Genomic DNA, 17,570 nt, shown 5'->3' on the forward strand with positions numbered 1-17,570 from the left:
ATGTTAAACTTCAGTGCAGCTCAACGGATTTCAGTTAACCTTAAAGTAAAATAACTTTTTTAAAAACTAAAATACACAGCAGAGAAATACAGGTTGAGAAGGTCATTCTACTAATGAGGGACAGCAGCAGCAGCAACTAACACAGGTGTTCAGCGGCAAGTTAGCCACCTGTGTTTATTAGCCCGCTAGCTAACTTAGCCGCTTAGCTAGCTAACGCGTCCGGATCAACTGCTCAAACACGACAAAACACAACTCTTCACAAGTCGCTGACTTAACGTACAACAAAACAACGCTACAGGTTATAAGTATTTATCTTCTTACCGTGTTTTACTCCAAAAACAAGATCAACAGCTGCCAGAGATGCTACCAGACGTGGCGACCATAGATACATATAACACTAGATACGCTAGCGTGCAGTCTTCTATATTGTCTATGGTCTGACCAATCGCTGCTCTCTGGCTCCGCCCTCCGAGAATCTTGCTGTCGTTTGGCTCCACACTTGCAGATGACTTCCGGTCCCACAAAATAAAAACACGGACCTTTTTTCGTTTCTATTACTGATTTTATTTTTTTGTTATTCTAAATATAAAATGAAAATCAAAGCATTTTTAAAATTTCGTATATCCCTTTTTGATCATGAAAAGGAAAAACGCCTTGTATTTCAATTTTAATTTTTGTATTTTAAAACGACAATCAAATAACCACTCGTTTTTTGTTTTTCAATACCCGTTTCAGAACGGAAAATCCAATTACCAGATCCGTACACGGACCGGGTTGGAACTGAACAGTCGTGAATCTGTTTTCAGAAGAACATGCGTCTCCATAATCTCTACAGTGAATTTCAAGTGTCATTATTCTAAAATTTTAAATGGATCTCTTCTAAGGAACAAACTCACAAAAAACTATCAACCAACTTTGTAGTTCATATTCGCACTGCAGAGCATTAGTGCAGTGTATTTCAGCTTATTGTTTTTGTTTTGTGTTTTACAATTTGATTTACATTTGCTGCTCTCAGAAGTTAGTTAAAATTAGTAACTGCATAAGTGAAATATTTAACTACTAAATATAAAGATAGATGTTTGCTCTGGGAGTTGGTAGAAACCAAAATCGACAAGAAAGGGAATATTTTGTACTAAAATTTGCTTGGCATTTTAGTTCTGTATGATGTGTAAAAAAATGGCACTGTTTGCCATGCCGTCTAAACAGACCATTACTGTCAGTGTTTATCACTTGTTTTCACCACAGAATATAGCCTATATAAATGGATGACCACTGACTACATAAAGATGAACAAATGCTTCTTGACATTGCCCACATCAGAAGAGCAGTTTTAAAGCTTAGGTTGCAGTCAACTAGCCACATCCTATGTCAGTTTCGAAACACTTTTCCTTGACCTCAAATGAAAATGTCATGAAGTCATAAAAAAGATGTGAAGGAAAAAATATGAGACCATAGGAAAAGACAATTCAAGTTCTTACACCAGCTGACATAATCATGATATGATGGAAGATGTTGTTGCCATGAATATGTCATAGTTGGTGTAACACTTGGGTCAGTGTTGTTTTCTTTCAGACCTGTGGATCCTTTACTTAAGGAGATAAAATAAGCAGGGAAGTACTGTTGTTAAATATCATTCAGAGAATTTAACCAGTTTTTGTTGACTAACATTGGATACTTCTATGTGATTTCTCTTGATTAGGAACCTTCCTATAAAAATAAAGATTATCAAGCACAATGTTAGTGTGGTGTCTCTGGCTGTCACCATCTTGGCCGTGCTTTATTCCTACCAGCTATCCAAACAATGGGCCTGAGGTGGAGTATGAATGAAGCTGAAGTGGGTCTTGCAAACATCCCTGAGCTATGGACTGACCTCTGACAACACCCACGTCTCTGTTAAACCAGTCAACCCCTGACGCAACTTCACACCTTAATACAGTTAAACCGGGTGAGTAATATAAAAATCCACCATCCACACAGCTTTCATGAACAAGTATATAAACTGTAGGGACTGAAACCGTTTTGTGTAACAGACTTTTAACGTGTTTATTTCTGCTGTGAAGTTGTACATTGACACATGGGGATTGACTCACTTTTGGAGTCAGCCTCAAGTGGCCATTTGAGGAACTGCAGTTTTTGTCACTGGTACGTTGACTTTATTTATTAGCCCTGGAAGTTACTGTTTAGGGACAATGCAACATCGTTTCTTTAAATACCAAATCAAAAGCAAGCATCAGAATAACTGAACAATTATCACCAGTGTGAAGCAATACTTAACAAGACAGAAAGCATATTTTGGAAAATATATTTGAGATCTACTGAGATTTTTTCATTTTAAATCATGTGCCGTCTGCTAACAAGGACGATATGGAGTTTAAGACTGAGGGTATCAAGATACTTGTGGGAAATTGTCATTTCAGCTATCTTTAAATGCAGTCTATGGTTTTAACCCAAGTGGCTAAAAATAGTTACTGCCTGTTTAATATTTTATTTGTGCTACCTTTCTACAAGTATTTTTGGTACATTTTTACCGGTTGTTGTTTGTTAGACATACAGCTGAACAGCACTAATCACTGCCGGGTCATACATCAGTCAGGGGATGGCAACAAAACAAACAGAAAACTGGAAATATTACCGCAAAGTTACCCACCAATTTATATAACCAAATTCTTATAAACATACAAATGGCAGTTGGCCATTTAGAGGATGGGTGCCTCAAAGTGTCTGTTAATTGTCTGAACCAAATATAGCTCCAAATATTATCTGAGTGATATCATAGGGGCTACATTTTCATTTTTATTACAATCACAGCAAGCTTAAATAATTTAAAAAGATAACAACCAGGCATTGCCATCTACTGTATAATAATGTTACCATTAAACTAAGCCGGCATACAGCATATGGTGTTTTTAGGAGGCATTTACTGATTCATGTGAACAACGGCGAAGTGGTTTTGTTTACAATGTAATTTCTTTTTAAGTGGTTTGAAGAGATTTTGAACACAGCCCTATGACACTGAACAGCTGGGTATATATTAAAAGAGGCTAAATCTCATTGAGAACACATAGACGTGGGGAATACGGCTGCATTACTGCTGCGGTCTGACAGATTCAGAACACGTCTCACACAGGACACTCTTTCATGAGGCTCTGAAGCAGGAGAAAAATGCAAATAAATTATACATCATTCTTTAAAAAGCTTCTCAGGTTCTCTTTTTGAAACATACTTCTTAAGTGCACAGGATCCAGAGGTTCGCATGGTGGAAGAAATCCACTCAGGAGACTGTTGTCATGGCTACAGAAGATTCTATTTTTTTTCCTCTGCATTTCCATAAAACAGTTTTCTTCTGGTAGCCTCCCCTCAGATGCTTGTTGTGCGTCTTTGAGTGTAAAGTGGGTCAATGATAGACAAAAAAGAAGAGAACTAGAAACATGACCCACTGAGTGACCAAGCTCAATCACTTCAATCCTCTTGAGGTATATTATTAATTATTAAATCAGTTTGTTGTAAATTTCAAACAGAAATAAAATCAGAAACAAATTCTTGAGTCAGATTTGCATTTGAAGTTCTTTTACTTTTTTAAGTACTTTTTTATAGAATTCTATGGCTGACTTTTTTTTTGCCTTTTCTAAAGCTAAAAAAGCTAATACTAAAAAAAAAACCCAGCAACATTAAAAACATGGCCAATTGCATTTCTCCTGCATATATAATAAGCAATCAGAAGAAGTTGTATTCTAGTTAGTCATGTGATAAACATGAGGACACCACTGACTCGGTCCTCTGGGACGTGGGACACATCGCTCTGTGCTCTGAAGAACTGAATAAAGTGATCCACCTAACATCAAAATTAATTCAGCAAATCCAATATGTAAGCATGTAGCTATGCATGACTGACTACATAAAGGGTGAATTAGCAAACATTCTTGAATACAAAGCACAGTTCTTCAGGGAAATGGGTACCATTCTTTAAACATTTTCCTAAATCCTGTTAAAGTCATGTACATATTCATATTCAATGTGCTGCTTTTGCAGCAAATCCACAACAATCAGACCAAACATTTATATAGAGAGTTTTAAGATATGTCACTGCATACTGCACCACTGAGAAATGAGTGGTTTACTCACATACAAATACTTATTTCAAATGCAGTCCAAAATCTGAGTTCAGTCTTGTGAAAAGCGTATGCTATATTTATGGTGGACTACATATTATGATCATTTATATGGGGGACTATTAAAATTAAATTTATTGTCAAATCAAATCCATAATGTATCAATCCAAAACTAATACAAATATAATCCTACTTGGCTATAGCATCCACTTTCTAAAATGTTGCACAACGAAAGTAAAAGTTTCCACTGTTGATGGCTGTTGGACAACTTATTTTACACATTGATTATTTTTACACCGTGAGTCAGTTCTATAAATTGAAGTGCTCGGATGGTCAAATGCTCTTTTCTAGTTTGTCCAGATATCCTTTAAGTTGCCCAATAGTTTGTGGCACCTCACACCACATATTTTCCTGCTCTCAGGCCTGATATCCTGAATACAGTAGCCTTCAGCTTAGCCGGGCTTGGTAGCCTCGACTAAATCACAATCACTGTCCTGGCCAGAGCTCAGGGTGTCTGCCGGCTTGTGCTGGGGCCCTGCAACATTTCCATCGGGCCTCTGGGGAGTCGCACATCAATTGCTCTCAGCTAAATGCACTCACATATGAATATTTCAGTACAATTTAATGTTTCAGCTACAGCCCCAGAGGAGCAGAGCATCAATTTGTGAACACAGTTCTCCTGGAGTTAAAAGCCAGGCCGGATAATACAGTATGAAAGGCGCTGTCAATCTAGAGGGCCTTTTTTCACATGAGAGAGAGTTTAAAAAAAAAAAAAAAAAACAGAGGAGCACGCCCCCCTGCCTTCAGTATCCAGCTGCACACAAACAGCTTTTCAAAGTTTTTTCTGGAAAGAAGCCGACTGAGGCAGCAGGAGGCAGCTTTTGGTTCACCAGAGTCGCCAGTCGATTTGCCAAGCTCGGTCTGTTTTCCCAGAGCTCTGGCTGTCTGCCATTCGGTCTCAGCATGCCCACAAACACACAGTCACACACACAGCTGGTGGAGGGAGCAGGTCAGGGAGTCGTGCACCTGCTGTCCTGTGACTAAAATACCCCAAAGTGATGCTGAAACCTCTTCCTTCACACAGAAAAGCTTCCCTCAGGTGTGAGAACATGAGTGCTTTACAAAACAGGCAGACTGTGACACAGCAAAGTCTATCAGCTGGTCAGTAAGCAGAGAGGGGACAAGGCAGATGATTAAATCCTACACCGCTGTACATATTGTGCTGAATTACTCACAACTCAAATATTAATGTTCTGAATGAAATGCTGCATAATTTACCCATTCATTTTTAAAAAAATTTTTTTTTACTCTTGATCAAATAGTGGAACTCCCCATTACAGTTTCATAAATCTAAAAGACTCTACACACTACAAAACTCAATGACCTTTAGTTTACTATCCAATAAGAGAAATCTGAAAAGTTGGAGACAGAATTTTTGCATTGCTGCATGAACAACATTTTTGTAACAGTTTTTAACAACCGTTTTTAACAGTTTATATATTATTTAACAATTTCCTGTCACTTTACAGATTTTTCCTCTTTGGTTAAATTACAAATGATAACCAGTAAGTTAACAAACAAACAAAAATAATAATTTCACACATTGACTGTAAAAAACAAAAAATTGATAAAAATAAAAATAAGATAAAATTGTACAAAGAAATGTCTACATCAGAACTTTGTATTTTTACAAATGGCAATTTGTTCTTTTAAAAGGTTTGATTATTAAAATGATTGTTTTAAAATAGTTTTGAAATCAGCAAAATAGCATTATTTTACAGGTACATCCTCGCTTTTATTTTCACAGTTTTAATATAATTATTTTCACCTTTTTTGAACAGATTTTTTTTTTACAGTGTATTTCATGTATTTTTGCAAATGCTGTATGCCAAATTCATAAGCAGGACAAGCAGCAAGAAGCAAACAACATGAAGATGCTGCTTTCTTGTACTCTGTTGTACCAAAATACACAAAAATGCTGTTACCTTTAAAATCATTATAGTAAAAACTACAGTAAATTGTGAACCAAACCAGATGGGTAATAAAAATAAATCTGTGAATAGTAGAATTTATTCAGAAATTCTCATACATTAGAAATGTACATGTTTTCTTTTACAGTCAATTATTTCAGTGTGTTGAGGTGTCACACACTCAGTGACAGCATTATTTTGACTGGTCCAAACAGAAATGCTTCCTCTCTCATTTAAGTGACGCAGTTCCTCATTAAAGGTGCTGATAAGCACTAAGACGCCTGCTCTGTGCTGATGAGAGCGGCTGATAATAAAATACAAGCTGTGCATTTGTAAAATAAAACAGGCGGCTGACAGTTACACTAATACGGTAATAATGGCACAGGTTCTTCCGCCCAACAATGCAGAGCTGCCCTGAGGCACCAATCAAAAATTAATACTAATTATCATGTGAATACTGCATTAACTCTGAAGAATTATGAATTATAAATCTGCAACATGGTTCCCCTCTCAGAATGGCTTCGCTTGCATGAGGATGTGATTTTTTTTTTTTTTTTCTCGCAGGGGCATTTTTGAGGACCGGTCACAAAATAAATATCTGCAGTCAGACATACCATCACTGCTGTGACATTAAAAGCTATTTATTGTGAAATACAACATAATTATGTTAAAAATAATAACTTACCTCTGATGTTTAAGTTATTACAAAATGATTTGAGAAGATATCTGCTTACACATTTTTAATATCTTATAACTTGAGTGCTTGTTTTAAATTCACTTTTGGCTGACTCCAGACATAAAGATTGGCTCAGAGCACTTAAAGGCAAGTCAGTATTGGTTCTGGTAAATCATTCAGCGTCTTTAACCAGCCATTAACTACATTTAAGGAAGTTAAAATGTTGCACGAGTGTTTCAGTAGCAGGAATGTCCAAATAAACTTACTTAGACATGTTAAATAAGAATGATTAAACACAATTATAGCACACATTGCGGTCATACAGGCTGTAACTTTAGACGACGCAAATGCATTAATTAGCATAATATCTTCAGGACATCACACATGCCAATAACCCTAAGTTTTATAGGAAATATTAGTGGCAGTGTTCATAGATTTTTTGGGATTTTACCCAGTTTAATTAAGTTGTAAAATATATGCTATACTGTTCTTATTCTAAAGGACATGCTATGCTATTTTTTTATTTTTATTAGTCCAAAAAATTGTTCAACTTGAACTAATCTACAATGCAAAATGTTCTTCAGAAATGCAATATCAAAATTAAAATGTGCTTTTTGTTTAAAAAAACATTTATTGATTCTGTGATGTGAGACAAACAAGTAAAATGATTATGTGATTATGATTTACAAAAGCAACAGTTTTCACCATCTGGCTGACCTGCACGACACTGAGGATGAAGCCAACATCTACACAACAACACACATGTAAAGAAAAAAGCACACAATGCCTACAGAATTCCGTTTGTCAGCCAGGTCATACAGCTGCATGACGTTCTGCACTGTTCAGCCCTCATTCTGAATAAATGCATAAAATAGAAATAGAAATGTCAGCTAAGGTAAGGTTTAGCTTTTGATTCCCTCTGAGACCACGTGTACTAAAGCTGAGTGCTCTTGTGCAATTTCATCTTCTGGTAAAAAATATTCACCAAACTGCACATTTTACCATGTGCTTCTTTTTAACAGCCTCAAAGGGCCATAAATGAACAAATCGGTCTATGACTATATTTCTCAGCCTGCTGTATACGTGTTCCAATCTTGGCCTCAGAAAGGTTTTCCAACATGAAAGACATGATGAAAACAACAGCAAGAAAAAATGCTCCTAATTATTTACACCTCTCATAAACATTATGCGACACATCCAAAATTGAATGTGCTTTCAATTTTCTAAAAAATGCACAACAAATTTGCTTTTTAAATTGTAAATTTCGTTAATTCCTACAAAAATAAAGATGCTCCAGCAGATATATACAAACTGGCACAATTTCAACTGAAACCAGCTCGGGGAGTTTAAAGGGATGCCCATAATAAATTACTTATAGGTCTGACAATAGAGGCAAAGTGCCACAGAACCCTAAAACACTTCAGAAAAAAAAAACAAAAAACGAGTCACTGTGCAAAGTTCAGTAATGCGGCCCAGCAATGCCCCCTTTGAATTCCAAACAAGAACATTTGGCTCTTGCCAAAGTTTAAGTGGATGAGTTCAGTCACACATATATATTTCATGAGGTTAATGGGCCCCATCAAACTGTGATTAGAGATTCTTCTGGGAGGCTTTTATGCCAGACTGACAACTAGGATGGCTGGGCCAGATCTCGCAGTCATTAACAGGTCACAAACAATGATGCTGCATGTGATATTTCCTGCTGCTGTACGTGAAACACTTGTAATCTTAACCTTTGCTTAACCTGCAGCATTAGCTAGACAACGAGTGCACACAACACTTTAGTCAACTTCCAGAGTTTGATCCTTCTGGCTCCACATTGTGGGAAATTCTATGTACAATACAGCAGGCATAAATAAGCCACAGACATCACGACCTAAACTTTGCCAAAAACTTTATTGAATGATTAAATGCACCACGCATGATGCATGATTCTTTAGAATTAATCTGTCTCTGTCTACACTTTATTATTAGAATGACTTTTCATAACATTGGGTTCTAACTTATTCTTGGCAGGCAAATTGGCTGCAAAGAACTTTAGAGTGAAGAGTTGGATAAAGTGGAATCTCTTTTCCATGTGGTTGGTGTGTCTTTCCTTAATCCTCTTCACATTCCCATTCTTATTTACTGCACTTACTGCATTTATCACAACAAGAGCCTCAACAGCCTACATGCTTCTGACAAAATTGTCTCGGGATTTGACCTCAGTGATGCCTGAAATAGTTGCCACATCCAGCTTAGGAGACACTCTGGGGAGGAGATTGAGAACCATTTGGCTTACAAAGCTCTCGCAGATCTTTACTGACAGTGACTGGGCCTATAAAAGTTAAAGTAATGGTTGTAATGAGCTCTCTTAGGGCAAGGTGAAGAGGTTATGTAAAGGCACATACAGAGGTACTGTTCTGTTTAGTTTGTAAAAATATCTGCCTCAGATTTCTATTAAATTCAAGCCTCTTTTACAATAATAAATAAATGTCTTAAATATGATACTGCGCTCTCTGAAGCACATCATATCTGTAGTAATTTAAAGCGACTGGCTCTGTTGGGTCAGCCACATTGAATTAATTGCGACATATTGCTTGCTACTAAACAGAACGAAGCCTCGCCTGAAAATAAAGATCAATGTGACCTGTATTAAAATACCTAAGATGTAGTTTAATGCAGCCTAATTCAATAGAAACACCATTAGATCTGCAAGCCGACAGTTCGATTGAACAATCACAGACTACAAATTGAAGTCACTTATTAAAGAGGAAGAAAGAACTTTTAGATGCACAAGAACACTGAGATGCAAAATCCAATATGCATAATAAAATCTATAACTGAATATCTAATTTTATGTCTGCCTAACCACTTCACCAGACAAGTGTGTAAGAATTAAAAAGAATCCTTCCTTCTTTGAGTGAGATGGTATTTATCAAATAAGACTTTAGCCAGCAGAGAACTTTAGACTTTTAAGAATTTCCATTGTAAATTTATTTGTAATTTATCTGTAAGCGTGTTTTTAATACCAAGACTTGCTATTACAAGACAAAAGAAAAGTTGTCTATATTTCAAAGTATAATTGGTGTTTTCATATGTTTGCAACTAACCTCGATTACATGTATACTTACCAAAACTCCAGTTTATTATCACTGATTTTAAGTACAAGATGTCATTTTTCATTTAACATATATGATAGGAAGAAGAAAATTCACATTGACACTGACAGCTTACATGTCACTTTACTCACCCTTTCAAAATAGCGGCTCCTGCACAGATGTGTGTGACGTTACAGAGATTCTGGCATTAAACTTCACCAGGCAGAAGAGTAGAGAGATACTGAATCATATCTATCAACCAAATTACACAATAGGGCTGCTATGTAAGTGTCAAAAGTACCAGCGCTAAATGTTTTGTCATTCTGACATAATATCTGGAGAGTATTTACCATTAATAATACATAATCTGATAAATCCAGTGGTCCTTCTAATTTGTTTTCAGTTCATATTGTGTCTCTGCAAGCTGCACTTTGTATACCACCCGTGTCGATCAGTAAACATGGACCCAAGCTGCAGGTATTTCATGTATGTCTACAGGTATATAACAGTAGGTGCTGTTAACCTGCACTCGGCTAGTATCAGCGATCAGGAATGACAGCTCTGCTCCCACTGTACTGGCAGCACAGACTGTTGTGCTCTGCTGTGACCACTGTGATTGGCCTGTACTAAACATTTAAGTATTAAAAGTTAGATGAAGCTATAAAATTTGTACTTTATTGTTTAGTGCTTCATTGTCGGCTGATAACATACAGCAAATTGAGGCCATTATGTGACGCTTAAGTGGCAATGAAAACTAGTTTAGTCTGCAATAAAGTGCCAATAAATGCCTTGGCTTTTGGCAAAAGCCATAGCCCCACCAAAACAACTTTGATTGCAATTGAGTGCGAATTTCTAATGTGATTTAAATTGCTGCAGTGGTGTTCTGATAGATACAGATGATGGCAGTAATATTCTGGGACCTGCTGTCTTGGGGAATGAACCAAAAATCTGTCATCTTTAATTCATTAAAATACACACAATCCACTCACAATAGCCACAATATTCCATGCCTCGACACACCTGTAAGTCACAGTTGAGGGATACAAACCACAGAACTCTATCCTGATTCTGACCATGATTTGCCCCTACAGTCACAACAGCTGACTGGTGATTAACCTCATCACCTCATCTTCCTCAGATCTTCTCTTATACACTGATGTACACATGGCTGTCTCTCAGCATGTGGCCAAACAGTCATGGAGTTGTAAGCTTTCTTGCAAAAAAAATAGTCACTGTTTTAATTTGGTTTGTGGCTTTTCAAATAAGAATTATTGCCTTCCAAAATCCTAGAAACTGTTTTTGTCTAGACTTCTATTAGATAACCAGAATCAATCAAGAATCAAGACAGAAAAGCATAAAGCAGCAACAGCAAAAACTGCTGCTAATCAGTTTTGCTCCTGCAACAGTGATATATTTGAGGACATGCAAAAAGGGAGGAAGACATATTTTGTTTGCTTCAACTAAGCAACATTTTGCAACAGTTGCAATGTTTGGTTCTATTTAAACTTCTTAATATGCAACATACCATCTTTAGGAATGTAGCTGCATTGACCATCGATACAAAAGTTGAGTATCTACTTGTTAAACATTACATTTTTTAAGCAGATTTAGTTTCAAGACACTGTTTTGATATAGTTACACAAAATTTATGCTGAAAGTGACGTTAATATAAAAAGAAACTGATGGAAATAAGTTCTGGAATTATTTTCAACTGATCATCCAAATCACTTGTCTTTAATAGCAGGTTTATCAAATGAGGACCTGTGAAAAATCACACATATTTAATCCACTTGAAGTTGAAATATTTAGTTTTTGTAAAGACATGCTGATATTTTCATCTATGGAATCATTATTAGTCTGATCTGCTGTATGTTCAGCTTTTCCAGAAACAACCAGCTTCTCCCTTCAGTAACTGTAGTTCTGACTTTCCTCCAGTAGATGGCCTCGTTCTCGAATAGATGAACAGGCCTGACTGAGCAGAGGATCTTGGAAACTGTCCTCGGATCTGCTGGATTTATGCAGGAAAAGCAAACAAGTGCAAGAATTCCTTGTTCTGGTTTGAATACACATTTTTATAGGTTCGAGGCAGTTATCTGCGTTGTTTTTTCTCCACGTCTAAGACCAACAGTGAAATCGTATTTTCCCATCTTACCATGGGAGATGATGTTGCCGTCGAGACCTGCTGACAAACTTAGAACAAAACAGTTTGTTTAAAAATCAATAATGTATTGGAAGCAATATTAAAAATGTTGCATCAAAGAACAAATCAATGAGTTCTTTCTGATCTGTGTGAATCAGTGCAGGACACTTGAACAATCTATGCATGTAATTATTTGGAATTAGTTCCAGATAATACTTTATTTAAAAGTGAGCAGCTAGTTTAACTAAACAGACAGCTTGGGGAATGTTTTGATGCTTTTACATGATGATAATAATGATGCCACCACCATGCAATTTATAACGAAGTTTAGTCGAATTGTTCCATGCCTTTAAAACAGATTTTTTTTCTATCTTTATTAGTAAAAAAACAATATATCAACATCTGTATTCTAAGGTTCTTGTCATTCATACACATGTATTGTTTTCAGAGAGGGGGGGCTGTAGGGTGTTGGGGTGCAGCAGGGCGATTGGAGAGTCCGGTGTTGACGTAATGACGTCACGAGCAGAGCGTGGTGGGACCCTGCAGCCTCTTCGGCCCCCTCCAGTCCGGAGAGACACAAGTTATCAGGGAGGCAGCCGAAGGGCCAGTCATCTCACATCTTTTCCGCATCTACCACAGTCCCCTTCATCCGTCCTGTATGGTGGATATTATTTTCAGCTCTTCTTTCTTGGGTGATATGGGGGATCATTCCAAAAGTAAGTAAGCCGAGCCGCTCCGTCAAGTTTTTCTTTTTTGAAGTGGCAGATTTTGTTTTCGTCGCATCGGGCAGTGCACCGATTGTCGTTTTCTTAATAATGCAATTTTTGCCTAATCTTATGTAAATGGCTGTGCGCGTTAAAGGAGCTTTATAGAAACGAAACAAGTCAGTGTTTTTTGCTTTATGGTTATTGGCTAAAGTGTCTGGCTGTTACATAACTGCGTGGATTGAAGGGTTGTCCCGCCTGCAAAAACAAAAAAAAAAAGGAAAAAAAAGAAGAATTCACGAAAAAAACAAAACAAAACTGAGAGATAGAAGTGAATATATGCAGCAGCTGTTGGTGATGTTTCGGCTGCATGGTCAGTCTGTGCTTAAAAGGCTGTGCACGGCTCTTTGCAGAGAAGCCAGGATTCGCGATGTGTGTAGGATGTGGAAGTCAGATCCATGACCAGTACATACTGAGAGTCTCTCCCGACCTGGAGTGGCATGCAGCCTGCCTCAAGTGCGCAGAGTGCAGCCAGTACCTGGATGAGACGTGCACTTGCTTCGTCCGGGACGGCAAAACCTATTGCAAAAGAGATTATGTAAGGTAGGAGTTTGGAAATATTCCTTTTATATGCTGAATTACACTGGTGGTTATAAATGTAAAGTTGCATGAGAATTGTTTCATGAAAATTTAAATTGAAAACTGGCAAATTTGGGCATAAAAATGCACCAAAAAAGCAGAATAAAACTTGGAGCACAGAATTTACAAGACAGGTTGGTAGTGATTTTTTCAAAAATCAAAAATAAAAATAACACAGCTCTATTTTGTCATCAGTTGAAATAAATGAAAAAAAATAGCATAAAACACTTACACTAAAACCTACAGCTCTGACTTAACTACATTTTTTTTTTCCTGTCTTAGTCCATTTCCTTCCAGATTTTTAAAATTCTCTAACTCTTCATTTTACCAGGCTGTTTGGAATAAAATGCGCAAAATGCAACCTGGGATTCAGCAGCAGCGATTTAGTGATGCGAGCTCGGGATAACGTGTACCACATCGAGTGTTTTCGGTGCTCGGTGTGCAGCAGGCAACTGCTGCCGGGAGACGAGTTCTCCCTGCGGGAAGAGGAGCTGCTGTGCCGGGCGGACCACAGCCTGCTGCTGGAGAGGAGCTCCGCGGGGAGCCCCATCAGCCCCGGACACATCCACTCCAACAGACCGCTGCACCTGGCAGGTCAGATTATTATTATTATTATTAGTCCATTTATTTTTACTGAAAGCAGTGCAATGGCTTATAGGAGCACCAAAATTAAAAATGTAGCACAATTACATGTAAAGCTATAAAACCCCCCAAAAGGACAATTTAAAGACATGCAAGAAAAATTATTCTAAATACATAAAAGTAAACGTGTCTTGGATGAAGAGAAAGTTTAATGGGAACATTGGGTTTAAAAAAAAGTCATTTTAAGATTGTCAAACTTTTGTATCTTTTTCTTTGTCCATCCTCTGCATGTTGATCATATGTTTGTGGTCAGGTTTGGTGTGTGTGTGTGTGTGTGTGTGTGTGTGTGTGTGTGTGTGTGTGTGTGTGTGTGTGTGTGTGTGTGTGTGTGTGTGTGTGTGTGTGTGTGTGTGTGTAAAGTGTGTGTTGCAACCTTTCTTTAGGCTAATTTTATAATTGATTCCATTAGAGGTAACCTGCTCTGTTGCCATTATCTGAATAATCTGGTATTTGAGTCGCGGCTGCGTGCGTGTGTGTGCGTGTGTGTGTGCGCAGAGAGTCATCCTGAGGGCGTCTGCCAACGGAAAGAAAATAAAGTAAATGTGTGAATAATGTTAAGCAGCCAAACAGTCTGAGGCTGTGCAGTGGCTCAGGCTCCAAACAGCAACACCAGCCGGATTTCATGTTTCAATAACGTTTGTCAGATTTAATAAAAAAATAACAGGGCTGAATGGATTATTAGGGCCTAAAGGCTGATAACTGACAACAATGCGGAACATGAGTGACTAAGTTAGAAAGTGCAGTCTTGAGAAATATTTAATTATTAGCTTAGGCTTTTGAAATTTAGGTTGATTCCTGTATTGCGCATCAAATGTTTGCTTTTATTTCCATGCAAGAAGACCTTAAATTAACCCAAAATATTTTTTTCATCTACAGAAAAAACAGTTTTCCATAAAGGATAATTTATTTGCTTGTGGTTTAAAGTATTGCATATTTATCCAAGAAAAATAATCATGTTAGACTGATGAATATGATTGGCCTGCCGTGCGTAAAACCAAACCGTCCAAGAGGATATAAATGGCAAAACGGTGCAGATTGAGCTGAATGCGCTGCAAAAAATACATCAAAAACTATGACTATCTCTGCGGGCCTTTGTGACAGCGTCTGACAGCCGTGTTCCTCCCTCCTTCCTCAGCAGACCCTGTAACGGTGCGGCAGGCCCCGCATCGGAACCACGTCCACAAGCAGTCGGAGAAGACGACGCGGGTCCGGACGGTGCTGAACGAGAAGCAGCTCCACACGTTGCGGACCTGCTACAACGCCAACCCGAGGCCGGACGCGCTGATGAAGGAGCAGCTGGTGGAGATGACCGGCCTGAGCCCCAGAGTGATCCGCGTGTGGTTCCAGAACAAGCGCTGCAAAGACAAAAAGAAATCCATCCTCATGAAGCAGCTCCAGCAGCAGCACCACAGTGATAAGACTGTAAGCATCTTCGTAAGTTTGACCACTTGATTACTCTACAATTCCACATTTTTATGCTTTTTAATGAAAACCATAAGCAGACTGAATGTGGAGACAGGATTATGTGTGTTTGAGGCTGTCGTTAATCTGAGCAGTGTACTGTAAAGATGGAAACAGATGCGAGCCATATGAACACGATCTTATCGTTTATTTTTGCTTTTCAATGAAAATGTATGTATTTCTGTTTATATTGGCGATGGGTTGGCTTACCAGGTTACAGCTTGATTCTCTCCTTTTTGTGTAGCGTTTTTATTCTTTTGTAAAATTATTTTTTACTTACTTTACCTGCACTGAGGCGCAGTGGAACCGTTCCAGTTAAAGCTCCAGTTCTAAGCTGTATTCAAACTTTAAGTCAATTAATAATGAATCAACTGCTTTGGCTTCAGTTGCTTGACCTGAGAGGTAGAAAAAAAACTTGATTTGCATCAACATCTTTCTCGTTCAGATCAATCCGTGCTCCACCTAAACAGGGGGAATACATTCCTAAGTACTACCATTATTGCACCCATCATAAATGTGACATAAAGATGAAAGCAGGGTTCAGAAGAACACGCTAACAGGTTTTTCCACGCTTCTTTTACCGCTGTAGGGTTGATGCTTTTTTCTTGCAGAAGACAAATTATGCTCATGATGTCTGCTCCTGTAATATTTCCACAGAACCTCCAGGGCCTCACGGGGACGCCTCTGGTGGCGGGGAGTCCTATCCGACATGAGAGCACCGTGCAGGGGAACCCGGTGGAGGTTCAGACCTACCAGCCTCCGTGGAAAGCCCTGAGTGAGTTCGCCCTGCAGAGCGACCTGGACCAGCCGGCCTTCCAACAACTGGTGTGTGTGTTCAGGACAGACTGAGCCAGACACATATGCAAACAGGACACATGTAGACTTGTGCACACAAACACACCGGTGTCCTGCACGCACACATACGCACACGATCATAATTTTGTTGCATGGCTGAACGCAGCGCACAGACGGACATTCTGACACTGTGTCTCCCGCTCTTCAGGTGTCTTTCTCTGAATCGGGCTCTCTCGGGAACTCCTCGGGCAGCGACGTGACTTCTTTGTCCTCTCAGTTACCGGACACCCCGAACAGTATGGTACCGAGCCCGGTGGAGACGTGAAACGGGGCCCCACCACAGACCTCCTCCTGCAAGGACAGTTGCAGCATGATCCCGGTCCCCTGCATGTGACCAGCTCATCACATCGCCCAGACTACAGAGAGGAGAGCGTTTTCTTCATTTCCTGACACGGAGGAGATGGAACCAAGAAAGCACCGACTGACTCCGAGTTTTCCCCCCTATTTTTCTTTATTTTGGAGATTTCATTGACAGAAAAACTAAGCAGAACAATTGTTGCATGACTCGACGCGAAGGAAGATGTACAGAAGATCTCCAGATGGATATAACTACAAGAAACCTTCCCCCAGAAAAAAAACAACAAATTGGAAACATTTTCATGTCGATACAGATGGACTTTCTGCAATTTTATTGTGATCATATTGTGTCTTGTTTCTTCAACATGAGAACATTTTTTGATACATTTATTGCGTTGTCGAGTCCAGTTGACTCTTTGTCTTAAGGTCAGAGCATGATAATCTGCAGCGTATTCGTGTTGTAAAATACTTTATCTTAAGGGCAGGATACAGGTTGTTTGAGCTTCTCGAACAAAAAAAGTAAATTATTGTTATATTATTTATTGTTAGGAAATCGATTCGTTAAGGAATTATTAACTGCTAAAAAATAAAAAAAGTGAATACATAAATTTGTCTTCGTCACCAATCTTTGTACAGCTGCAGGTTTTAAACTCTTAATCTACTGTCACTTTTTTTTGGCATTTTAGGAGCCAGTACAATTTAAACTATTTACATATTTAACTCTAAAATTTATACGATGCGTCCATTTTTCATTGCATTCGTCTAATTAAAATTTCTGGTGCAAATTCACTGCCCAGTTCCCAATTCAGGAGATCTTTACTGCTCTTGACAGCAACTAATTTCTGATTTCTGGAAATTGCAACAGATTATTACTCTCTGGGCGTGTTTGAGGAATAGATTCTTAAAAAAAAACCCAAACAAACAAACAAAAAGAAAAAACAGGCTTTCGCTTCAGTTTCGCTGAAATGCTGTTTGTCCCGTTCAACCTAAGTGAAGT

General features: G+C 38.3%; 1 protein-coding gene across 5 annotated transcripts; it reads left to right on the top strand.

Moving 5' to 3' along the window:
- The first annotated feature begins 12,531 nt into the window (after positions 1-12,531).
- Positions 12,532-17,181, top strand: isl2b (ISL LIM homeobox 2b). Of its 5 annotated transcripts, none has more exons than XM_035942613.2 (6): positions 12,532-12,691; positions 13,093-13,282; positions 13,650-13,912; positions 15,096-15,394; positions 16,079-16,246; positions 16,425-17,181. In XM_035942613.2, the coding sequence occupies exons 1-6, from the start codon at positions 12,634-12,636 to the stop codon at positions 16,539-16,541; spliced, it is 1,095 nt and encodes a 364-aa protein (XP_035798506.1). In that variant the 5' UTR covers positions 12,532-12,633; the 3' UTR covers positions 16,542-17,181. The 5 variants fall into 5 exon arrangements, with proteins under 5 accessions (XP_035798506.1, XP_023153377.1, XP_035798507.1 ...); XM_023297609.3 differs by having other exon boundaries at positions 15,096-15,382; XM_035942614.2 differs by having other exon boundaries at positions 15,099-15,394.
- The last annotated feature ends 389 nt before the right edge of the window (positions 17,182-17,570 follow it).

Source organism: Amphiprion ocellaris, chromosome 1 (genome assembly GCF_022539595.1).
Source record: "Amphiprion ocellaris isolate individual 3 ecotype Okinawa chromosome 1, ASM2253959v1, whole genome shotgun sequence".
In the NCBI taxonomy this organism is placed as follows: Eukaryota; Metazoa; Chordata; class Actinopteri; family Pomacentridae; genus Amphiprion; species Amphiprion ocellaris.

Bases quoted from the DNA above. Each gene is read 5' to 3' on its own strand.
- isl2b (XM_035942613.2), top strand. From the start codon at position 12,634: ATGGTGGATATTATTTTCAGCTCTTCTTTCTTGGGTGATATGGGGGAT. The intron at 13,913-15,095 runs GTCAGATTATTA...CTCCTTCCTCAG, and splicing joins CAGACCGCTGCACCTGGCAG to CAGACCCTGTAACGGTGCGG. The intron at 16,247-16,424 runs GTGTGTGTGTTC...CCCGCTCTTCAG, and splicing joins AGCCGGCCTTCCAACAACTG to GTGTCTTTCTCTGAATCGGG.